The 26,626-nt window shown below is 40.9% G+C and overlaps 2 protein-coding genes across 5 annotated transcripts in view; one reads left to right on the top strand and one right to left on the bottom strand.

Annotated features, from left to right (window-relative positions):
- The window catches only part of samsn1 (SAM domain, SH3 domain and nuclear localization signals 1), a 146,447-nt gene that overhangs the window by 60,278 nt on the left and 59,543 nt on the right, over positions 1 to 26,626 (top strand). The window lies entirely within an intron of this gene.
- Positions 15,661 to 20,227, bottom strand: LOC116408764. Its single transcript, XM_031896614.1, has 9 exons — positions 20,041 to 20,227; positions 19,661 to 19,768; positions 19,074 to 19,196; positions 18,564 to 18,686; positions 18,345 to 18,452; positions 17,776 to 17,961; positions 16,968 to 17,330; positions 16,618 to 16,746; positions 15,661 to 16,425 (listed from the first exon to the last, which is right to left on the bottom strand). The coding sequence occupies exons 1-7, from the start codon at positions 20,193 to 20,195 to the stop codon at positions 17,210 to 17,212; spliced, it is 924 nt and encodes a 307-aa protein (XP_031752474.1). The 5' UTR covers positions 20,196 to 20,227; the 3' UTR covers positions 15,661 to 16,425; positions 16,618 to 16,746; positions 16,968 to 17,209.

Here is a 26,626-nt window from a genome sequence, read left to right as displayed (position 1 = left end):
GAAGTCACCCAGTAACACTGGCACCCTGGCATAAATAGTGTGAGAATGATGGCATTCTAAATTTAAACCAATACAATTCAATGGATGAAATCTAACTGGCTGTTGGTGGCCCAACCCACTTTTTCTATTTTTGAACTGCAGTCCCCCTCTGACCAACTCAAAATTGTGAGACTGACAGTATTTTACACTTCATCATTGAAAGTAAATAGGTGAAATGTTATTGGCTGTTGGTGGCTCCGCCCACTTTTTCTAACTCTTTTTTTCACTTTTTCTAACTTTGAACTGCAAATACCCAGTGCCTAACTTTGCTAATTAAAACTTAAATAATGGCATCCGTTTTAATATAAACCAATGAAATTTAATGGGTGGAAAAAGATTGGCTGTTGGTTGCTCCACCTACTTGTTCTAACCCTGAATACGTAGTCAGCCAGTGACTGACTGTGCAAAGTTTGGAAACCCTGTCATAAATAGTGTTAGAAAGGCAGCATTTTAATTTTAAACCAAAAAAATTCAATAGGTGAAGTCTGGTTGGCTGTTGGTTGCCCCACCCACTTTTTAAAACCTTTAAATGCAGTCCCCTGTGGGGAAATTCAACCTGCTGCCATTCTCATTAAAAATCAATAGTTAAAATCTGATTGGCTGTTGGTGGTCCCACCCACTTTTTCTAACCTTGAACCGCAGTTACCTGGTGCCTAACCCTGCAAAGTTTGGGGACCCCGGTGTTATTACTGTGAGAATGGCAGCAGGTTGAATTTCTGCCAAGTCAGTAGGTAAAGTCTGATTGGCTGTTCACAGCTCTGCCCATTTTTGGGCATCCAACAATTATCATATTTTCATTCAGGCTGATCCCATGACTATGTGATTCAAGAGTGGGGAGTGTAGCCTCAAAGCTGTAAGTGTGGCAGCAGTTTCAATTTCCCCATAAAAGTCAATGGATGAAATTTGATTGGTTGTTGTTGGCCCCTCCCACACAGACTGAAAGACATATATAAACTGAGAGCCAGACCCCTTGGGCCGTACTGTGGCTCAGTGCATAGCACTGCAGCCTTGCGCGCTGGAGACCTGAGTTCAGTTCCGAGCAGGACACTTCATGTCGCGTAGGAGTCTCTATGTCCTCCCCGTGCGGGCAGTGGGTTGCGCCCCCACAGCACAAAGACATAAGTTGGCCAGTTACAGTTCCGGGAGTTGGCCCCTCCCAAGTTTTTTATGAGTAGTTATGTCACATATTAAAGTCATTAGATCCATTGCAATTTACCTATTGCTCCAATAGCATCATGTGACCAGGCTGGGGCTCAGAGAAGATACAAGGGAACAAGTCTGAGGCTGCAGCAACTGCCAGGGAGACGGCCGGTATTATCAGGAGAGAGACCCACAATCAGCACAAGCTGAGATCTTAAACACCACTATGGCCACCTGGGGCACTTGTACTTGCCCTGTTTGAGGGGGAAATTGTGGGGGGCAAGTGCCTCCCTTGTCCCTTACTGTGGATGCCAATGCTGTTGACAGTAAGAAACCATAAGAAATAAACAAAGAGTTGGGAAAATAGCAGAGGACATTATAGGCATATATCATCCCTGAGATTGGGGAATAGCTTCTTTCCCTATGCTGTGAGATTTAGTAATACATAGCTGTTTTATATAATTAAAAAAAATGGGATGTAATTCTGTGTAATACACATATTCCACTCAGGTACTGTATTTCAGTTGAGGTTCAGGTTGTACAAAATAATGAAATATGGTAGAAAAAGTGTTACTCATAATCTGATAGACAGAGAGAAATATAGGAGTAACCACGATCATTTCTGATGTGCCAAAATTGCATGAAAATTCTTTTCTTGGTCATCGAAAAATATCGTGTTTGCGATCAAAAAGTCACGAAATTTTCATATCCAAATGATCGTAAACAGTGCGAAAACCTTTCGGGCTTTGAAACTTCAATGCATGATTTTGGAAGCCTTCTATAGGGCTCAATGGCACTCTGCAGTTCCAACCCAGCCCAAGGAAAGTCTCCCATAGGGCTCAATGGCACTCTGCAGCTCCAACCCGGCCCAAGGAAAGTCTCCCATAGGGCTCAATGGCACTCTGCAGCTCCAACCCAGCCCAAGGAAAGTCTCCCATAGGGCTCAATGGCACTCTGCAGCTCCAACCCGGCCCAAGGAAAGTCTCCCATAGGGCTCAATGGCACTCTGCAGCTCCAACCCGGCCCAAGGAAAGTCTCCAATAGGGCTCAATGGCACTCTTCAGCTCCAACCCGGCCCAAGGAAAGTCTCCCATAGGGCTCAATGGCACTCTGCAGCTCCAACCCGGCCCAAGGAAAGTCTCCCATAGGGCTCAATGGCACTCTGCAGCTCCAACCTGGCCCAAGGAAAGTCTCCCATAGGGCTCAATGGCACACTGCAGCTCCAACCCGGTCCAAGGAAAGTCTCCCATAGGGCTCAATGGTACTCTGCAGCTCCAACCTGGCCCAAGGAAAGTCTCCCATAGGGCTCAATGGCACTCTGCAGCTCCAACCTGGCCCAAGGACAGTCTCCCATAGGGCTCAATGGCACTCTGCAGCTCCAACCCGGCCAAAGGACAGTCTCCCATAGGGCTCAATGGCACTCTGCAGCTCCAACCTGGCCCAAGGAAAGTCTCCCATAGGGCTCAATGGCACTCTGCAGCTCCAACCCGGCCCAAGGAAAGTCTCCCATAGGGCTCAATGGCACTCTGCCAACTTTTTTTAATCATTAGCTGTATACAGTGCCATGGCAACCTCCATCCTCTCAAGTTTGGCAGCAAAGTTTCTAATTCTCCTTCCCTGTAGGCAGTTGCAGGATTTTCAATAAACTTTCATAAAGGGATGCTGTTGTGTCCACTTCATAATGATGTCTGCCGTTTTTATACATGTACGGGTATGGGATCCGTTATCCAGAAACCCGATATCCAGAAAGCTCTGAATTTCGTAAAAGCCTGTCTCCCATAGACTCCATTTTTATCAAATAATTCAGATTTTTAAAATTGATTTCCTTTTATATGTAAAAATAAAACAGCGCTTTGTATTTGATCCAAACTGAGATATAATTAATCCTTATTGGGGGCAGAACAGCCCTATTGGGTTTATTTCATGTTTAAATGATTCCCTTTTCTCTGTAATAATAAAACAGTATTTGTACTTGATCCCAACTAAGATATAATTACCCCTTATTGGGGGCAGAACAGCCCTATTGGGTTTATTTAATGGTTAAATTATTCCCTTTTCTCTGTAATAATAAAACAGTACCTGTACTTGATCCCAACTAAGATATAATTACCCCTTATTGGGGGCAGAACAGCCCTATTGGGTTTATTTAATGGTTAAATGATTCCCTTTTCTCTGTAATATTAAAACAGTACCTGTACTTGATCCCAACTAAGATATAATTAATAATCCTATTGGGTTTAATTCATGTTTTGTTGATTTTTTTAATAGACTTTAGGTATGGAGATCCAAATTATGGAAAGACCCCTTATCCAGAATACCCTTGGTCCCGAGCATTCTGAATTACGGGTCCTGTACCTGTACCATGACTTTGTGCGTGTAGCACTCATTTTAAAGCCAGATATATTAATAATATTAATGTTGACCTATGCATGGTATGTGATCCCTTATTTGGAAACCCGTTATTGAGAAAGGTCTGAATTACAGAAAGGCCATCTCCCATAGACTCCATTATAAGCAAATAATTCAAATCTTTAAAAATGGTTTCCTTTTTCTCGTAATAATAAAACAGTACCTTGAACTTGATCCCAACTAAGATATAATTAATCTTGATTGGAGCCAAAACAATCTGTTTAAATTATTTTTTAGCAGACTTATGGTATGGAGATCCAAATTACGGAAATATCCTTTATCCGGAAATCCCCAGGTCCCGAGCATTCTGGATAACAGGTCCTATACCTATACCTGTACCTGCACACAGCTGTAGTACGCATGCTGTTAGTCCCAGGCTGACAGCAGGAGCAGTTATTAGGTAGAAATGAAATGTTTATTTGATGGAGCATGTGTCAGCCGTTTTGAATACCCAGCTACCAAGTCAATTGTACCAGATGTGACAGTAACCCCTTGCCTGCCAGATACCTTTGATCTTGCTGTGCCATGTGTTACACTGTAGGCGTGGATAAAACAGCAACATAAAATATACTATATTGGCAGTCATTTACCCAACAACCCGTGCTTTAGATTTTACAGTCTATGGCAGGCAGTTGTTTTAATAGCAGCATCTATCCAACTAGAAAGGGAAGTTTGAGAACAAACTTCATGTTGGGTTGAAAAAACCTGAAGTCACGAAACGAAATCTGATCTGTTGTTGGCTCCGCCCACTTTTTCTAACCTTGGACCCACAGTTATATAGTAAAAACCTCTGTGCAAAGTTTGGAGACCCTGGTTTTAATAGTGTCTGAATGGCAGCAATTTAAATTTCCCCACTGCAGTTACCCAGTGACTAACTCTGCAAAGTTTAGGGACCCTAGGATAAATAGTTAAAGAACAGAAGCAGTTTAAATTTAAACCAATAAAAGTCAATAGGTGAATCGTTATTGGTGGTTGGTGGGTGTGCCCACTTTTTCTAACCTTGAGTCGAAGTCACCCAGTAACACTGGCACCCTGGCATAAATAGTGTGAGAATGACGGCATTCTAAATTTAAACCAATACAATTCAATGGATGAAATCTAACTGGCTGTTGGTGGCCCAACCCACTTTTTCTATTTTTGAACTGCAGTCCCCCTCTGACCAACTTTGCAAAGTTTGGGGACTCAGGCATAAAAATTGTGAGACTGACAGTATTTTACACTTCATCATTGAAAGTAAATAGGTGAAATGTTATTGGCTGTTGGTGGCTCCGCCCACTTTTTCTAACTCTTTTTTTCACTTTTTCTAACTTTGAACTGCAAATACCCAGTGCCCCCGTTTAACTATAAACCAATGAAATTTAATGGGTGGAAAAAGATTGGCTGTTGGTTGCTCCACCTACTTGTTCTAACCCTGAATACGTAGTCAGCCAGTGACTGACTGTGCAAAGTTTGGAAACCCTGACAGCATTTTAATTTTAAACCAAAAAAAATTCAATAGGTGAAGTCTGGTTGGCTGTTGGTGGCTCCACCCACTTTTAAAAACCTTAAAATGCAGTCCCCTAGTGATTCTGGTGTTTAATACTGTGGGGAAATTCCACCTGCTGCCATTCTCATTGAAAATCAATAGTTAAAATCTGATTGGCTGTTGGTGGTCCCACCCACTTTTTCTGACTTTGAACCGCAGTTACCTGGTGACTAGCTCTGCAAAGTTTGGGAACCTTAGTATTAATATTTAAAGAATGGCAGCAGTTTAAATTTAAACATATGAAGTCTATAGGTGAAATCTGATTGGCTGTTGTTCGCCCCGCCCACTTTTCTAAACTTGGAACATAGTCACCCAGGGACAAACTGTGCAAAGTTTGGGGACCCTGACATTAAACATGTGAGAATGGCAGCAGTTAAAATTTCCCCACTGAAAACAATGAAATAAATGTGATTGGCTTTTGGCAGCCCCGCCCACTATTTCTAACCTTGAGTATGAAGTCACCCAGTGACTGACTATGCAAAGTTTGGGGACCCTGGTGTTAATACTGTGAGAATGGCAGCAGGTTGAATTTCCCCATTGAAAGTCACTAGGTAAATCTGATTGGCTGTTTGTGGCTCCGCCCACTTTTTCTAACCTTGAACCGCAGTTACCTGGTGCCTAACCCTGCAAAGTTTGGGGACCCCGGTGTTATTACTGTGAGAATGGCAGCAGGTTGAATTTCTGCCAAGTCAGTAGGTAAAATCTGATTGGCTGTTCACAGCTCTGCCCATTTTTGGGCATCCAACAATTATCATATTTTCATTCAGGCTGATCCCATGACTATGTGATTCAAGAGTGGGGAGTTTAGCCTCAAAGCTGTAAGTGTGGCAGCAGTTTCAATTTCCCCATAAAAGTCAATGGATGAAATTTGATTGGTTGTTGTTGGCCCCTCCCACACAGACTGAAAGACATATATAAACTGAGAGCCAGACCCCTTGGGCCGTACTGTGGCTCAGTGCATAGCACTGCAGCCTTGCGCGCTGGAGACCTGAGTTCAGTTCCGAGCAGGACACTTCATGTCGCGTAGGAGTCTCTATGTCCTCCCCGTGCGGGCAGTGGGTTGCGCCCCCACAGCACAAAGACATAAGTTGGCCAGTTACAGTTCCGGGAGTTGGCCCCTCCCAAGTTTTTTATGAGTAGTTATGTCACATATTAAAGTCATTAGATCCATTGCAATTTACCTATTGCTCCAATAGCATCATGTGACCAGGCTGGGGCTCAGAGAAGATACAAGGGAACAAGTCTGAGGCTGCAGCAACTGCCAGAGAGACGGCCGGTATTATCAGGAGAGAGACCCACAATCAGCACAAGCTGAGATCTTAAACACCACTATGGCCACCTGGGGCACTTGTACTTGCCCTGTTTGAGGGGGAAATTGTGGGGGGCAAGTGCCTCCCTTGTCCCTTACTGTGGATGCCAATGCTGTTGACAGTAAGAAACCATAAGAAATAAACAAAGAGTTGGGAAAATAGCAGAGGACATTTATAGGCATATATCATCCCTGAGATTGGGGAATAGCTTCTTTCCCTATGCTGTGAGATTTAGTAATACATAGCTGTTTTATATAATTAAAAAAAATGGGATGTAATTCTGTGTAATACAACATATTCCACTCAGGTACTGTATTTCAGTTGAGGTTCAGGTTGTACAAAATAATGAAATATGGTAGAAAAAGTGTTACTCATAATCTGATAGACAGAGAGAAATATAGGAGTAACCACGATCATTTCTGATGTGCCAAAAATTGCATGAAAATTCTTTTCTTGGTCATCGAAAAAATATCGTGTTTGCGATCAAAAGTCACGAAAATTTTCATATCCAAATGATCGTAAACAGTGCGAAAACCTTTCGGGCTTTGAAACTTCAATGCATGATTTTGGAAGCCTTCTATAGGGCTCAATGGCACTCTGCAGTTCCAACCCAAGCCCAAGGAAAGTCTCCCATAGGGCTCAATGGCACTCTGCAGCTCCAACCCGGCCCAAGGAAAGTCTCCCATAGGGCTCAATGGCACTCTGCAGCTCCAACCCGGCCCAAGGAAAGTCTCCCATAGGGCTCAATGGCACTCTGCAGCTCCAACCTGGCCCAAGGAAAGTCTCCCATAGGGCTCAATGGCCACACTGCAGCTCCAACCCTGGCCCAAGGAAGTCTCCCATAGGGCTCAATGGCACTCTGCAGCTCCAACCTGGCCCAAGGAAAGTCTCCCATTCAATGGCTGGCTCCAACCTGGCAGGCAGTCCCATAGGTCAATGGCCCTGCAGCTCCAACCCGGCCAAAGGACAGTCTCCCATAGGGCTCAATGGCCACTTCTGCAGCTCCAACCTGGCCCAAGGAAAGTCTCCCATAGGGCTCAATGGCTCTCTGCAGCTCCAACCCGGCCCCAAGGAAAGTCTCCCATTAGGGCTCAATGGCCACTCTGCAGCTCCAACCCGGCCCAAGGAAAGTCTCCCATAGGACTCAATGGCACTCTGCAGCTCCAACCCGGCCCAAGGAAAGTCTCCCATAGGGCTCAATGGCACTCTGCCAACTTTTTTTAATCATTAGCTGTATACAGTGCCATGGCAACCTCCATCCTCTCAAGTTTGGCAGCAAAGTTTCTAATTCTCCTTCCCTGTAGGCAGTTGCAGGATTTTCAATAAACTTTCATAAAGGGATGCTGTTGTGTCCACTCATAATGATGTCTGCCGTTTTATACATGTACGGGTATGGGATCCGTTATCCAGAAACCCGATATCCAGAAAGCTCTGAATTTCGTAAAGCCTGGTCTCCCATAGACTCCATTTTTATCAAATAATTCAGATTTTTAAAATTGATTTCCTTTTATATGTAAAAATAAAACAGCGCTTTGTATTTGATCCAAACTGAGATATAATTAATCCTTATTGGGGGCAGAACAGCCCTATTGGGTTTATTTCATGTTTAAATGATTCCCTTTTCTCTGTAATAATAAAACAGTATTTGTACTTGATCCCAACTAAGATATAATTACCCCTTATTGGGGGCAGAACAGCCCTATTGGGTTTATTTAATGGTTAAATGATTCCCTTTTCTCTGTAATAATAAAACAGTACCTGTACTTGATCCCAACTAAGATATAATTACCCCTTATTGGGGGCAGAACAGCCCTATTGGGTTTATTTAATGGTTAAATGATTCCCTTTTCTCTGTAATATTAAAACAGTACCTGTACTTGATCCCAACTAAGATATAATTAATAATCCTATTGGGTTTAATTCATGTTTTGTTGATTTTTTTAATAGACTTTAGGTATGGAGATCCAAATTATGGAAAGACCCCTTATCCAGAATACCCTTGGTCCCGAGCATTCTGAATTACGGGTCCTGTACCTGTACCATGACTTTGTGCGTGTAGCACTCATTTTAAAGCCAGATATATTAATAATATTAATGTTGACCTATGCATGGTACAGGTATGTGATCCCTTATTTGGAAACCCGTTATTGAGAAAGGTCTGAATTACAGAAAGGCCATCTCCCATAGACTCCATTATAAGCAAATAATTCAAATCTTTAAAAATGGTTTCCTTTTTCTCGTAATAATAAAACAGTACCTTGTACTTGATCCCAACTAAGATATAATTAATCTTGATTGGAGCCAAAACAATCTGTTTAAATTATTTTTTAGCAGACTTATGGTATGGAGATCCAAATTACGGAAATATCCTTTATCCGGAAATCCCCAGGTCCCGAGCATTCTGGATAACAGGTCCTATACCTATACCTGTACCTGCACACAGCTGTAGTACGCATGCTGTTAGTCCCAGGCTGACAGCAGGAGCAGTTATTAGGTAGAAATGAAATGTTTATTTGATGGAGCATGTGTCAGCCGTTTTGAATACCCAGCTACCAAGTCAATTGTACCAGATGTGACAGTAACCCCTTGCCTGCCAGATACCTTTGATCTTGCTGTGCCATGTGTTACACTGTAGGCGTGGATAAAACAGCAACATAAAATATACTATATTGGCAGTCATTTACCCAACAACCCGTGCTTTAGATTTTACAGTCTATGGCAGGCAGTTGTTTTAATAGCAGCATCTATCCAACTAGAAAGGGAAGTTTGAGAACAACTTCATGTTGGGTTGAAAAAACCTGAAGTCACGAAACGAAATCTGATCTGTTGTTGGCTCCGCCCACTTTTTCTAACCTTGGACCCACAGTTATATAGTAAAAACCTCTGTGCAAAGTTTGGAGACCCTGGTTTTAATAGTGTCTGAATGGCAGCAATTTAAATTTCCCCACTGCAGTTACCCAGTGACTAACTCTGCAAAGTTTAGGGACCCTAGGATAAATAGTTAAAGAACAGAAGCAGTTTAAATTTAAACCAATAAAAGTCAATAGGTGAATCGTTATTGGTGGTTGGTGGGTGTGCCCACTTTTTCTAACCTTGAGTCGAAGTCACCCAGTAACACTGGCACCCTGGCATAAATAGTGTGAGAATGACGGCATTCTAAATTTAAACCAATACAATTCAATGGATGAAATCTAACTGGCTGTTGGTGGCCCAACCCACTTTTTCTATTTTTGAACTGCAGTCCCCCTCTGACCAACTTTGCAAAGTTTGGGGACTCAGGCATAAAAATTGTGAGACTGACAGTATTTTACACTTCATCATTGAAAGTAAATAGGTGAAATGTTATTGGCTGTTGGTGGCTCCGCCCACTTTTTCTAACTCTTTTTTTCACTTTTTCTAACTTTGAACTGCAAATACCCAGTGCCCCCGTTTAACTATAAACCAATGAAATTTAATGGGTGGAAAAAGATTGGCTGTTGGTTGCTCCACCTACTTGTTCTAACCCTGAATACATAGTCAGCCAGTGACTGACTGTGCAAAGTTTGGAAACCCTGACAGCATTTTAATTTTAAACCAAAAAAAATTCAATAGGTGAAGTCTGGTTGGCTGTTGGTGGCTCCACCCACTTTTAAAAACCTTAAAATGCAGTCCCCTAGTGATTCTGGTGTTTAATACTGTGGGGAAATTCAACCTGCTGCCATTCTCATTGAAAATCAATAGTTAAAATCTGATTGGCTGTTGGTGGTCCCACCCACTTTTTCTGACTTTGAACCGCAGTTACCTGGTGACTAGCTCTGCAAAGTTTGGAGACCTTGGTATTAATATTTAAAGAATGGCCGCAGTTTAAATTTAAACATATGAAGTCTATAGGTGATATCTTATTGGTTGTTGTTGGCCCCACCCACTTTTCTAAACTTGGAACATAGTCACCTAGTGACAAACTGTGCAAAGTTTGGGGTCCCTGACATTAAACATGTGAGAATGGCAGCAGTTAAAATTTCCCCACTGAAAACAATGAAAGAAATGTGATTGGCTTTTGGCAGCCCCGCCCACTATTTCTAACCTTGAGTATGAAGTCACCCAGTGACTGACTATGCAAAGTTTGGGGACCCTGGTGTTAATACTGTGAGAATGGCAGCAGGTGGAATTTCCCCATTGAAAGTCAATAGGTAAATCTGATTGGCTGTTGGTGGCTCCGCCCACTTTTTCTAACCTTGAACCGCAGTTACCTGGTGCCTAACCCTGCAAAGTTTGGGGACCCCGGTGTTATTACTGTGAGAATGGCAGCAGGTTGAATTTCTGCCAAGTCAGTAGGTAAAATCTGATTGGCTGTTCACAGCTCTGCCCATTTTTGGGCATCCAACAATTATCATATTTTCATTCAGGCTGATCCCATGACAATGTGATTCAAGAGTGGGGAGTGTAGCCTCAAAGCTGTAAGTGTGGCAGCAGTTTCAATTTCCCCATTAAAGTCAATGGATGAAATTTGATTGGTTGTTGTTGGCCCCTCCCACACAGACTGAAAGACATATATAAACTGAGAGCTAGACCACTTGGGCCGTACTGTGGCTCAGTGCATAGCACTGCAGCCTTGCGCGCTGGAGACCTGAGTTCAGTTCCGAGCAGGACACTTCATGTCGCGTAGGAGTCTCTATGTCCTCCCCGTGCGGGCAGTGGGTTGCGCCCCCACAGCACAAAGACATAAGTTGGCCAGTTACAGTTCCGGGAGTTGGCCCCTCCCAAGTTTTTTATGAGTAGTTATGTCACATATTAAAGTCATTAGATCCATTGCAATTTACCTATTGCTCCAATAGCATCATGTGACCAGGCTGGGGCTCAGAGAAGATACAAGGGAACAAGTCTGAGGCTGCAGCAACTGCCAGAGAGACGGCCGGTATTATCAGGAGAGAGACCCACAATCAGCACAAGCTGAGATCTTAAACACCACTATGGCCACCTGGGGCACTTGTACTTGCCCTGTTTGAGGGGGAAATTGTGGGGGGCAAGTGCCTCCCTTGTGCCTTACTGTGGATGCCAATGCTGCTTACAGTAAGAAACCATAAGAAACTAGAAAGGGAAGTTTGAGAACAAACTTCATGTTGGGTTGAAAAACATGATGTCACTGAATGGGCTCTGCCCACTTTCTCTAACCTTGGACCCACAGTTATACAGTAAAAACCTCTGTGCAAAGTTTGGAGACCCTGGTTTTAATAGTGTCTGAATGTCAGCAACTTAAATTTCCCCACTGAAAGTCAACGACATCTGATTGGCGGTTGGTGGCTCCACCCCCTTTTTCTAACCTGGAACTGCAGTTACCCAGTGACTAACTCTGCAAAGTTTAGGGACCCGGGGATTAATAAAGAACGGCAGCAATTAAAATTTAAACCAATAAAAGTCAATAGGTGAATTGTGATTGGTGGTTCCGCCCACTTTTTCTAACCTTGAGTCGAAGTCACCCAGTGACAAACAGTGGGCACCCTGGCATAAATAGTTTGAGAATGACGGCATTTTAAATTTAAACCAATAAAATTTAATGGATGAAATCTGATTGGCTGTTAGTGGCCCAACCTACTTTTCCTATTTTTTAACTGCAGTCCCCCAGTGACCAACTTTGCAAATTTTGGGGACTCAGGCATTCATTGTGAGGCTGACAGCATTGAAAGTAAATAGGTGAAATGTTATTTGCTGTTGGTGGCTCCGCCCACTTTTTTTCCTAAATTTGAATGGCAAATACCCAGTGACTAACTCAGGAAACTTTAACAACCCTGGAATTAATATTTAAATAATGGCATCAGTTTAAATATAAACCAATGAAATCTAATGGGTGGAAATGGATTGGCTGTTGGTGGCTCCTCCCACATGGTTGGGAACCCTGACATAAATAGTGTGAGCAAAGCAACATTTTAAATATAAACCAAAAAAATTCAATAGGTGAAGTCTGATTGGCTGTTTTTGGCTCCACCCACTTTTTCTAAATCTGAACTGCAATTACAAGGTGACTAGCTCTGCAAAGTTTGGAGACCTTAGTATTAATATTTAAAGAATGGCCGCAGTTTAAATTTAAACATATGAAGTCTATAGGTGATATCTAATTGGTTGTTGTTGGCCCCACCCACTTTTTAAAACTTGGAACATAGTCACCTAATGACAAACTGTGCAAAGTTTGGGGACCCTGACATTAAACATGTGAGAATGGCAGCAGTTAAAATTTTCCCACTGAAAACAATGAAAGAAATGTGATTGGCTTTTGGCGGCCCCGCCTACTTTTTCTAACCTTGAGTACAAAGTCAAGTTTGCGAACTCTGGCATCAAACGAATAAAATTCAATAGGTGAAATCTGATTGGCTGTTGGTGGCCCTGCCCACTTTTTCAAAACTAATACTGTAGTGCAATAGTGACCAACTGTGAAGCGTTTGGGGACCCTGGTGTTAATACTGTGAGAATGGCAGCAGGTTGAATTTCCCCATTTAGAGTCAATAGGTAAAATCTGATTGGCTGTTGGTGGCTCCACCCACTTACAAAAATACAAAAAACCGTAAATGCGTAGTCACCCAGTGTCTGACTATGCAAAGTTTGGGAAGCCTGGCAACAAACCAATAAAAATCAATAGGTGAAATCTGATTGGTTGTTGGTGGCTCCGCCCACTTTTCAAAACTAAAATTGCAGTCCCCTAGTGACCAACTGTGAAAAGTTTGGGGACCCTGGTGTTAGTACTGTGAGAATGGCAGCAGGTTGGATTTCCCCATTGAAAGTCAATAGGTAAACTCTGATTGGCTGTTGGTGGCTCCGCCCACTTTTCAAAACTAAAATTGCAGTCCCATAGTGACCAACTGTGAAAAGTTTGGGGACCCTGGTATTAATTCTGTAAGATCGGCAGCAGGTTTAATTTCCCCATTGAATGTCAATAGGTAAACTCTGGTTGGCTGTTGGGGGCTCCGCCCACTTTTTCTTACCTTGAACCACAGTTACCTGGTGCCTAACTCTGCAAAGTTTGGGGTCCCCGGTGTTATTACTGTGAGAATGGCAGCAGGTTGGATTTCTGCCAAGTCAATAGGTAAAATCTGATTGGCTGTTCACATCTCCGCCCACTTTTGGGCATCCAACAATCATCATATTTTCATTCAGGCTGAGCCCATGACGGTGTGATTCAAGTTTGGGAAGTGTAGCCTCAAAGCTGTAAGATTGGCAGCAGTTTCAATTTCCCCATAAAAGTCAATGGGTACAATATGATTGGCTGCTATTGGCCCCTCCCACTTTGCAGGTTTAAAAAAAAAAAAAAAACCTGAATGCGTAGTCACCCAGTGACTGACTGTGCAAAGTTTGGAAAATCTGGCATCAAACCAATAAAAATCAATAGGTGAAATTTGATTGGCTGTTGGTGGCTCCACCCACTTTTCAAAACTTAAACTGCAGTCCCCTAGTGACCAAGTGTAAAAAGTTTTGGGACCCCGACGTTATTACTGTGAGACTGGCAGCAGGTTGAATTTCCGCCAAATGAATAGGTAAAATCTGATTGGTGGTTCACAGCTCCGCCCACTTTTGGGCATCCAATAATCATCCTATTTTCATTCCGGCTGATCCCATGACTATGTGATTCAAGTTTGGGGAGTGTAACCTCAAAGCTGCATGATTGGCAGCAGTTTCAATTTCCCCATTAAAGTCAATGATTAAAATTTGATTGGCTGTTGTTGGCCCCTCCCACTTTGGGGTCATCCAACAAATGTTGCTGCTTCATTCGGGGTGACCCCATGATTATGTTATTCAAGTTTGGGGGGTGCAGCTTCAAAGCTGTAAGTGTGGCAGCAGTTTTAAAATCTTCCCTGTCAAAGTCAATGGGAAAATTGGGGGGTTCGGAGGGGCGCCACAAAAATACGGGGGGCCGGATCGCTTAGAAAAGCACAAGCAACCTGCTCTGCTATAGGGTGAAGATGTGTGGGGAGTTTGGGTGTTGTACCCCTAAAACTGTAGGAGGAGTAGCGTTTAGAAAATGGGGGGCGCGAAGAAGAAGAAGAAGCAGAAGAATAAGCTAAAGTCGAAGAACAGTCTGTGGGGTTTTCAACCCAACATAACTATTCCCTATAGGTTTAGCCTGGTTGTTCACGCCCCCTGCAAACCTCTTTTGGCTGCATGCTGTTTCCAAAGCAGAGCTCCATCTGAGCCTGGGAGCAGAAAGTAGGCCCCCAGAAGCCATTGTACCCTAGAGGACCTTATACCTCTAGTGAAAGTCGGGGACAGGGCCCCGTGAACGAGGATAAGCAAGCACAGCAGATTAAAGTAAAAGCACTTTAATCTCTAGCTAGAAAGGGCAGCCATTAGCTCCACCAAAGGAGTGATTAGATCCAGGAGTAATTCTCCTATCCAGCAATGTTGCCTCGGAGTAGAGATAGTGACAGGCAGGATAACCCCTGATCCCTACTCACCCGGAGGACTCATCCACTAGAGGTTAGAGGAGAGAGTAGAGGAGTCCCTACTACTTGGACTACCTCCCAAGGGGTAATGGTTGAAAGGTGTGTTTCCCTGCCCAGACTCTACCAAGAGTTGGGATAAAACGGTGCACACCCTCTCTTCTGCGTCAGAGCATGTCTCATTGTACCATCTATACTGCTTGTGCTTGTGAGTATGATAACCCTGCACCATCCATGAATTGTCTGGGACAATAAACTTGTTAATAGTTCACCATAAGAAACTCTCTGGCGTCCATTTATATCAACTGCAGTACACAGTGTTATCAAGTTGTAGTTCAACTACACCCTTAGCTCCTATCCATATCTCTCCCATATAGCAGAGGCCCATCCTAAGTATTAAGGGTTGCATGTAACACATGTTCTACAATACACTACTAGCCTGGGTTTGCCTAATCTAAGCCAAACAAATGTTACATATATATAGGGGCATATCAAAATGTCACTTTAGAACTTAATAGATGAATTTTTAGGAGTGTATTTATCAAATGGTAAAAGTTAAAAGTCACTAAATACACTTTTAAAAATCCCATAGGAAAGATAAACCTGCCCCTAAAATTAATAAAAATGATTTACAAACATGTATGTTTTCTCCTAGGAGCTGTTAAAATTTAGAATATTGTCTAAATGTGAATATCCCCTTTCAGATATGGAGATCCAAATTATATAAAGATCTCAATGCATTCTGGATAACAGGTCCCAATATAAATATATATTTAAATACAGCATTCTATTTGATCATTCACAATTGAAAAGGAATAAAACATAATTTATTGTCATCATTTTTATTTTGTTATCACTACTTTGCAACAAACAGTATTTGTTGCAAAGAAAAACTGTGGGTAATACTCGGCGCTATTGGTATACAAATTGTTTCCTCTTCTTTCAGTGTAGAACTGGGAGCAGTATTGCTTCATCCAAACGTATTAGGTCATGTCTTGATCCGCCATGGCTGTGTCCATTTAGGCGTGACACAGCCCCGATCCACCCAAAATCCCACCCTTTTACGGTTATGCGAATCAAGACAGTCCCATTCATTTTAGGTTCCACAGTTCTTGAATATGCATGGCCTAAGAATGTTCCTTGGCGCTTCTAAGACCAATAAAACATGCAAACTTTTGCTTTCTCCTGTGTTTTTTTCTCAGATTTTAAAAATCTGAAAACTTTTTCTTTGCTCGGCCTGTAAAATCTGCAGACTTTTCCTTTGTTAGGCATATAATATCTGCAAACTTTTGCTTTCCGCTGTATTGTTTTCTTCGGCTTAGGAAGTTTACAAAGTTTTGCTTCCTTGTGTGTATAGAATTTACACACTTTTGCTTTCTGCTGCTTTGATTTCTGAGGTGACTGAGAGCTGGCGACTGTTGGCTCCACTTCCAACAGAAGTTCCTCATCACCACATATATCTTCACTTGGTTCAACAAACACAAGTTTCTCTTTGCACGTTAATAATAATAATAATAAAATTAGCTCCGCTTGCAATAGAAGTTCCTCATCACGACAGATATCTTCCATTGGTTCTTTGTGCACAAGTTGCGCATCACTGTGGATTACAAAAATGTGTTACTTTTTTACGTTTATGAAATCTGGGGATTTGATGAACAAGTACTACTTTATAAAATGAATATTTGTATTTAAGATATCATTAAGACTTTTGCCCTGTTTTATCATTAAAAGTACAATCTGAATTTAAAAACGCTATAGTGATTTAGTATATAGAGCTTAGAAATCTCACATCTTGGGTTCTGCAGACTTATGGATACATGTTAATAATAGTATTAACAGCTCCAGTTGCAGTAGAAGTTCCTCTTCCTCGTTACCGTAGATATTTTTAGTTGGCTCGAGAGGTACAAGTTTCCCTTTACTGTGAAGGAGAAACAAAATGAGAAATAAATTTAGTCTGTCTCAGTATACTACTCTGCTACCCAGTAACAATTATATTGTTTTATGTTTTTTAGGCATGGTTGTTATGGTTACTGCCCAAAAAGCATATTCACATCCCCACGCCAGGCAATAAAATCATAAATCAAATGTTTATATAACTGTTTCTATTTTTAAATAGTATAATGAACTTGGCAAACTCACATCTCAGATTCCAAAGGCTCTAAAGTCTCAGGCTGGAAAGTGGAGGTTTCCAGCTCAAATTTCAGTGAGGGCTCCCCTTGCTCCTCACTGTAGGTGTCGTCAATCTTTTCATAACACACCGAACTATAAAATAAATGAATTATTAGATCCTTGACATATATCTTGTGTTGTGCTGAGCAGGAAATTATTTATGAATTTCATAGGGCATTTACTAAGGGAAGCACTGTTTGGGTTTACAATACTTACATGTTGAGGTTCTGAGCAGTCGGTGACTTGCTCTTTAGTTCCATCAACCGCTGGAGCAAGCCTTCTGTGTCTTCTTTACTTTCTAGAATCTCTTCTATTTTCATAGACCGTTGTACCCTGTACAAACCAAAGAGTGTCAATTTAAGCAAACCTCTTAACTCTGGATTTGTAAAGAAATAATTTATATAAGCAGCACATTAAAGCTTCTGTTGGATTCTGCTACTGCATAACCCAAATTTCAGCTTCAAATATCACAGATTCTAAGGTAGCGGCCCCATTCCAGCTATTACTAACACCCCTAGGACTTACATAAACATTCTCAAAATATTCTATATATAATTATGGCTTGTAAAAGATAGCATAAAAGATGGATATATTTGTAGTGCTATACAAATGAATATAAGATATCTATAACAATTTATTCTTCATCTTATAACCATCCAGTTATTTTCATTTATCCCAAATCAAATGTCAAATCCATAGTTTAATAGTTATTGCTACATTCTTCCTACTAAATAATAATAAACACATGTGCTGTTTAATATATGCAAAGCAAACTCACTTTTTACGTTTCTGATTCTTAGTAGGCTTTTCATTTAAGGTCACCAGAGACTCCAGAAAGCTGAAAGTATTAATTGGCACTAAAGCGCCACTTTCAGGTTCTGGAAGCCTTTGCTCAATATGATCTTCTATTTTCTCTACCTCAGTAGGTTCTTCTATTTTCTCTACCTGTTCTCTGTGCTCTCTACTGTAAAAACAGAAAAGTGTAAACATCACAACCTCTATTATCTCTGCTTTGTAGAATATATAATCAGTTTAACCCATAGACATACTTCCTGAGTGTATAGCTAATAATAACCATACTACCTGAGTATAATACAGAGCCACTGGTGTGTAGCTATTACTAATTTTTGAGTTGTATTATATAGTGATAAAGTATTACTGATTTGTGGGTTAAAGCTTTGACATTACATTTAGCAATATGTGGCTGCCTTTGAATTACCATTAAACTTAGCTGTAGCAGTTGGCTGCTTTAGAAGTGAGAGCTATAAGGTAGGGACTTCTGCTATAGCGAGACAGTGTTCTGTTAAAGAATAATTGTTCTAAATAAAAAAAACTGTAGGCACAAACCTATCAGGGCTTTCAGATGCTGCTTCAGACTGAGCTGCTACTGGAAGCTCTGTTTTTTTAGCAACTTTCTTCTTCTTCTTCTTTTGCTGTTTTCCTTTATGCACAGAACTTTAAACAAAAAAAGTACATTATTTAAAATTTGATTGCATGTGTGTATTAAAAGAATCAATCAAGGCAAACAATATGTATAGTTAATTGAGGCCTACAAACCAAACAGACCTTTTAGCTGCTTTTAATTTTTGTGCAGACTGAGCTGTTTCAGGCGGGTTCTCTACATCTGGAAGTTTTGGTTTCTTCTTTCTAATCTTCTCCATAATCTTCTTGCACAGACACCTGAAGAAGCTATAAAACAAAAAGTAATTCTGTTATTTTTTACTTTTTCTGGATGGGAATTTTATCAATTGAGGTAAAAAAATTCAACCTGCAAACGTTTTATATCACTAAGGTGCATATGGATAAATGTAAATTTAAAAGAAGCAGTGTTGTTTAAATACTCTAGGCTAGGCATCTGATAGTGATGTGCAGTTTGGGCTATGCAGGTTTGGGCCAACATCTACAGTAGGGGGCCATTTATCAATGTACGAAGTTCAATTGTTTTAAAGTACGATTTGCGAAAATTCATATTCTTAAATGATCATTTCTGATGTGCGGAAATGTTACGAAAATTTGTATTGTTACAATCCGAAAGATACAAAATTTTTGTAATTGAGGCCTATAAACCAAACAGACCTTTTAGCTGCTTTTAATTTTTGCTCAGACTGAGCTGTTTCAGGCGGGTTCTCTACATCTGGAAGTTTTGGTTTCTTCTTTCTAATCTTCTCCATAATCTTCTTCCACAGACACCTGAAGAAGCTATAAAACAAAAAGTTATTCTGTTATTTTTTACTTATTTATGGATGGGAATTTTATCAATTGTGGTAAAAAAATCAACCTGCAAACATGTTTTATATCACTAAGGTACATATGGATAAATGTAAATTTAAAAGAAGCAGTGTTGTTTATATACTCTAGGCTAGGCATCTGATTCCAAATATCGTGGTAGGATCCAAAAGATACAACAGTTTTGTATCCAAATGATCGTAAACGGCGCAAAAAACTTTCTGACTTTGGAAACTTTCATGCTTTACTTATTTCCACCCTTCTCACCCATGACCTTACTATGCCCCACTTCTGCCTCCAGTAGCCACTATTTATAGCCATGCACCTGCTCCGCCCCTTCGTAATATCAGAGGTGGGGCAGGTGTGCACCTATAAATAGAGGTGGATTGTTGGGTTGGGAAAGAATGGATTAGAAAACTTTGTTGAGGTTTACAAACCTATCAGAGCTTTCAGGTGTTTTAGAAGATTTTTCCTCTGGCTGCACTGGCGGGTTCTCTACATCCTTATCTGTTTGCTTTGTCCGCATACATTTTACATACACTAACCTGCAGAGACAAAAGAAAAGCACAATATATGAAATGATAGTGCATGTGTAGAATATTGGCAGTATTGTGGTGTCTAGTAGTGATAGGCCTAAAGCAAGTGGACTTTTGTAAATGTTTCAGCCATATGGCTTCTTTACTTCAACTGAATGGTAGGGAAATACTCAAAGTGAATATGATGTTAAATTATAGCCAATGAAATAGTATAACCAATGTCAAAATGTTTTATTAAACAACAGCAGCAAAATAAAGTGACTTTAAGTAACGTGACTTACCACGCAATAAAACAAAGCAAAGGAATTGCCACCATAGATAGCATTAAAGCTACAGGGAGAATATATTTCAAATCTTCTTTGGTGTCATTTACAACACTTGGCATTCCAGGAGTTTGGTGTATTTCCTTGGTCCCTTTTGTTCCATTTGGATACATAACCACTCCATCTCTTTTTATTCTTTTTTGTGTTTCATCTGCCAAAACAATATTAGCGTTAGTAGAAACCTACTTGGCTGGACAGGTTTTTGTACAATATTTATTTGTAACACTTTGCAGGAATCTATAGGTTGAGGCCCTATCAATTACATTTTATATATATATATATATAATTATAGATTAATAATCAGTTGCATCAGGGATCCCCTTTTATACCCGTGAGCCATATTTAAATGGAAAAAGTGTTGGGGAGCTTGGGCCCTAGGGTTTTCTGGATAAGGGGTCTTTCTGTAATTTGGATCTCCAAACTGTAAGGGGCACATTTACTAGTCCTTGAATCCAAATCCCGAATGGGAAAAAATCGGATTGGAAATTAAAATTTTGCGACTTTTTCATCGCTGTCGCGGTTTTTTCGCATTTTGGACGACTTCTTCGTCGCCATCGCGACTTTATTGTATTTTGCGCAATTTTTTTGACGCCGCCGTGATTTTTTCGTATTCAGCAATTGTAAAAGGTGGAAAAACCAATCCGAAATTTTGCGCGACGGCGATTAAAAAGTTGCGGAAAATAAACGATAAAGTCATAAGAGCGACAAAAAAGTTGCAAAAATACCCATCATTACGAAAAAAACGCATTCGGACGCTTTTGGACGTTTCGTAGATTAGTAAATGTACCCCTAAGTGTATTAAAAAATCACCTTAACATTAAATAAACCCAATAGGGTTGTTTTGCCTCCAATATTGATTAAATATATATTAGCTGGGATCTAATATAACTATTGTTTTATTATTGGGGTTTTCCGGAAATGGTGTCCTTCCATAATATGGATCACCTTACTTGAAGTCGACTAAAAAACATTTGAATATTAAATAGACAATAGGATTGATTTTCCAAGAATATGGATATTATGCAGCTTACTAACCATTAAGTACAAGGTACTGTTTTATTACAGAACAATGGAAACAAGGTGAATTAAATTATTTGATTAAAATGGAGTCTATGGGAGATGACCTTCCTATAAGTCAAAGCTTTTTTTTTTTTTATAGCAGGTCCTGTACCTGTACGATACACACTGCAAACATGAGCCGTGCTTATTGAGCTTATGTTTAAAATAGGTTAGACTCCAACTCTCTATATCATCATTTTTATTTAGGTGGATTTACTGATATAAAGAGACTATCTATTCTTGTCCTTCCTACCACAAAATATAAAACATCAGTTAACAGAAATGAGGACTTTTTTTTGCCTTTGAGATTAAATACTTTACCTGATGTGGATGTGGAAAATAGAAAATGTAGTCCAAATATGATGATCCAAATATAAGTATATTGAAATTTCATTTTTAGTTGTTCTGCAATAGAAAGATATAAGCAAATTAAATTAGATTAGAGTAAAGCTCTTTGCACCTATATATATATAGTACCATGCATAAAAGTATAATATTTTCCTATTTAACTAATTGTTCCAGCTCATAAAATGAGTATTTATCTGCTTCTCCCTCCATGCAAATTGAATTGTGGCTTTTGGCTTCACATTGGTTTTAGTACATGATATTCATTTATTAATAAGCAAAATATAAATATGGAAATGGCCATGAAGGGAGTAATGTCTCTATACTGCAGACTTTCATTAAAGCAAAAGTGACCAACGATATTTTATTAATGGTGAATCACTATTCACATATAAGCAAAACACAGGTTTTCCCATAGAAGCAATGCTGAGCCATTACTCACAAGCACTGCAGAGCTGAAACATCCAATTAAAAGGTTTTAAATATCTACAATTATAATTGGTTTCACTGGAAAAACAGTTAATTCTATTCTCTTACCTTGATAATAGATTTTAAAAGCTGAAAAGATCTCTAAATGAAGTAAAAGAAGGAGAGACTAAGAACGGAGTTCTTAGCCTATCGCTGCTTTTACTTCGTGTGATTCTTCTCTTCTGATGTAAACATTAGGCAGGGTGAGACCCAGCTGTTTCACTGTGATGTCACAATGCTCTCCTGCAGGTCACATGACTCAATGTGTGTGGTCTAACAACTACATGCCTGTGATGTCACAATCCCCTATTGTTGTCATGGTTACACAAGACCATTACTTGATAAAAGCAGTCTTTTGCAACATCACCAGTATTAATAAATTTACCCCACATAACACTTTATGTTATTAATAGAATTAAATGCTGCTTTGTCATTTGGCTCTTTTAAAAAAAAAAGCATATTGTGTGAATTAAAACTTGAGTGAGTTATAACACAGGAACAGAGGTTCTCACAGCATTGTCTTTAAAAGTGTTAGTAATGAGCGGATTTTTTCACCAGGCTTGGATTCGCAGCAAATTTCTGCATTTCGCCATTGGGTGAATAGTTTTGCGAAACTTCAGTAAAAATTTGCCATGGAAAAATTTGTTGTGCAGATTTTTTTGTCAAGCGCCAAATTGGGTGCTGGCGCTTAAAAAAAGGGTGCGGTCACAGTCGCATCAAAATTTTACTCGGGCAACAAAATATAGCCGCGGGCGACAAAAAAATCACGCGAGAAATGGGTTTCACAAATTTTCTTGCCGTTTACGCGAATTTTATGGCGAAGCAAAACGGGACAGATTCGCTCATCACTAGTATTTACCTCTTACAAGAAGTTCATAGCATTACTATTGTTAATTAAAAAAAAGAAATTAAAAACCCAACTGACTTTCTTTTGAAAAAGGGATACTTTGTATTGCACTGGTTACATTTGCTAAGACACAGAGCTGGTGTAAGATATGTAAGGAGGCCAACATGGCAGCTCTCCACGGTTACTCCTCAATATGGCAAAGCTCTTCATAGATTGCTTTTACGTGATGTTTTTAATTAATCCTGGTCCAGAAAAATCTCCCATAGACTCCAGAGATTTTTGGATAACGGGTCCCATACCTGTATCAGAAAATATAATACAATTCTGCTGTTTACAAATTGCTGCAGGCCTCCATGCAACTTTTCAGCTAGCCAACTGAATAGCGTGTTGCTTGTGAATAAAAGGGGGAGCCACATTTTTATATTAGGGGTCATTTACACAGCATAACACACAGTGCAAAGTAGGCTGCAACGGGCCATTTTATTGCATTTTGCACTCTGCATTTTGCTGTTGACAAACTGGCTCAGGCCTCTGTGTTCCATTTTGGAGTCCCTTGAATAGAGCGCTGCCTGCATATTAAAAGCAAAGCCTGACATCACTAAATTGGAAATTGCAAAAATGAAAACAAAAAAAATTTAGTAGAAATTCTTACCCAAATCATCTAGTATAAATAAATGTAAAGCAACTGGACTAATTCACTACTCATCCAAGCAGGTTCTTCAGTTGGAAGTCCAGTTGCTTTAGATTTATTTATACTAGATTATCTTACCCAAATTCTTATTCATACATTTCTCTCCAGCTTGTATTAGGAGAGAAAGAGCAGCCACACCACCACCAACTAGTTTCTCAATGGTTAGATATGTGTAGTTTCTCATTAAAATGTATGAATACGCTCCTTTATCATTCTTTTCCCTGTACCTGCAGAGTCTCAGATCTACTGTAGATCTTATCTCAGTGTATGGCTGCCTGCACTATAACACTATTTTTATTCTGAATTAACTTATAATACAAATTTTGTTATAGCCTAAGTGCATGGCTTCTGGAAAAGGAGTATTTTTCTCTAGTACCTGTGTGCAAGTAGCACTTCTGCCTTGCAGTTCTGGGGCCCTCAGTTCTGGCTTTGGCACTATCTGAATTTGTGTGTTCTCCCTGTGTCTGAGTGGGTTTTCTCTAGGTATTCCAGTTTCAGTGACTTAGGGTATCCTTATATTTTATAATGGGAGTATACATAAAGCATACCTCCCAACATTTGAAAAATGAAGAGAGGGATAAAAAGATTTGGCGCGTGCAGCGGTGCAATTTTTTTGACCATGCCCCAATTGCCACACCCCATTTTTTAAATTCATTTTTTTTGCCCCAATGGCCCAATAGATAGTACCCTCCATAGACAGTGCCCCCATACACAGTGCCCCATTTCCCCCTATAGACAATGCCCCCCATAGACAGTGCCCCCAATTGACCCCATAGACAGACAGTAGCCCCCATACACAATGCCCCATAGAAAGTACCCATGTACAGACGAAAGACCTTATACGCACACCCTTAACTCTCCTCAATAGTTCACGCTCGGTGCTCACTGCGGAGGGATCGGCACCCTCCAAAAAAGTCCAAATGAAAGAAAGCCATGGCATTGCTTCCTTCCATAGAAAGTACCCCCCATACACAATGCCCCCATACACAGTACCCCCATACACAGTGCCCCCAATTTCCCCCATAGACAGTACCCCCCCATACACAGTAGCCCCTAATTGCTCCCATAGAGAGTACCTCCAATACACAGTACCCCCCATACACAGTAGCCCCTAATTGCCCCATAGAGAGTTCCTCCAATACACAATGCTCCCCCCATACACAGTGCTCCCATACACAGTAGCCCCTAATTGCCCCCATAGAGAGTACCTCCAATACACAGTGCTCCCATACACAGTAGCCCCTAATTGCCTCCATAGAGAGTACCTCCAATACACAGTGCCCCCCCCATAGACGCTGCTTCTTTAGACTCCTGCTCCTTATGCGGCTCCTTCTACGGCGGCGACAGGCCCTTTTATAAGGTACGTCACACGTACGCACAGGTGCAACATTATAAAAGGGCCTGTCACTGCAGTAAGAGGAGCCGAGTAAAGAAGCAGGAGCCACAAAATGAGCCGGAGCCTGAGCGCTCGAGTGCATCCCGCTGTCCTGGGTTGTTCAATGAATGTTCTGCATTTTTAAATTCATTTTTTTTGCCCCAATGGCCCAATAGATAGTACCCTCCATAGACAGTGCCCCCATACACAGTGCCCCATTTCCCCCTATAGACAATGCCCCCCATAGACAGTGCCCCCAATTGACCCCATAGACAGACAGTACCCCCCATACACAGTGCCCCATAGAAAGTACCCATGTACAGACGAAAGACCTTATACGCACACCCTTAACTCTCCTCAATAGTTCACGCTCGGTGCTCACTGCGGAGGGATCGGCACCCTCCAAAAAAGTCCAAATGAAAGAAAGCCATGGCATTGCTTTCTTCCATAGAAAGTACCCCCCATACACAATGCCCCCATACACAGTACCCCCATACACAGTGCCCCCAATTTCCCCCATAGACAGTACCCCCCCATACACAGTAGCCCCTAATTGCTCCCATAGAGAGTACCTCCAATACACAGTACCCCCCATACACAGTAGCCCCTAATTGCCCCATAGAGAGTTCCTCCAATACACAATGCTCCCCCCATACACAGTGCTCCCATACACAGTAGCCCCTAATTGCCCCCATAGAGAGTACCTCCAATACACAGTACCCCCCATACACAGTGCTCCCATACACAGTAGCCCCTAATTGCCTCCATAGAGAGTACCTCCAATACACAGTGCCCCCCCCCATAGACGCTGCTTCTTTAGACTCCTGCTCCTTATGCGGCTCCTTCTATGGCGGCGACAGGCCCTTTTATAAGGTACGTCACACGTACGCACAGGTGCAACATTATAAAAGGGCCTGTCGCTGCAGTAAGAGGAGCCGAGTAAAGAAGCAGGAGCCACAAAATGAGCCGGAGCCTGAGCGCTCGAGTGCATCCCGCTGTCCTGGGTTGTTCAATGAATGTTCTGCATTTCCGTAGTGCAGGACATTCATTGAACTATCCGGGACAGCGGGATGCACTGTAAAAACCGGGACTGTCCCGCGGAAAGCGGGACAGTTGGGGGGTATGATAAAGGTATAGGAATTCTTGTGACCGGGACTTTTCCTGATAAGGTTTCTTTCTGTAATTTGGATTATCCTAAATCTTCTAATAATCATTTGACTATTAAATAAATGCACCAATAAGGAGTAATTAAATCTTACTTAAGACCAAGTACAAGGTACAGCTTTGTTATTACAAAGGAAATAATTTTCTATTGTAATTTAGAGCTTTTAGGATAATGGGTTTCCAGATAATGAATCATATATATATAATGTGTGTATGTATGTATGTACAGTGGCTTGCAAAAGTATTCGGCCCCCTTGAACTTTTCCACATTTTGTCACATTACAGCCACAAAAAGGAATCAATTTTATTGGAATTCCACGTGAAAGACCAATAGAAAGTGGTGTACACGTGAGAAGTGGAACGAAAATCATACATGATTCCAAACATTTTTTACAAATAACTGCAAAGTGGGGTGTGCGTAATTATTCAGCCCCCTTTGGTCTGAGTGCAGTCAGTTGCCCATAGACATTGCCTGATGAGTGCTAATGACTAAATAGAGTGGACCTGTGTGTAATCTAATGTCAGTACAAATACAGCTGCTCTGTGAGGCCTCAGAGGTTGTCTAAGAGAATATTGGGAGCAACAACACCATGAA

The sequence above is a fragment of the Xenopus tropicalis genome, chromosome 2, assembly GCF_000004195.4.
Source record: "Xenopus tropicalis strain Nigerian chromosome 2, UCB_Xtro_10.0, whole genome shotgun sequence".
NCBI classification, from domain to species: domain Eukaryota; kingdom Metazoa; phylum Chordata; class Amphibia; order Anura; family Pipidae; genus Xenopus; species Xenopus tropicalis.
Note: the sequence above shows the minus strand (reverse complement) of the source record. Positions and strands in the feature narration are given on the sequence as shown.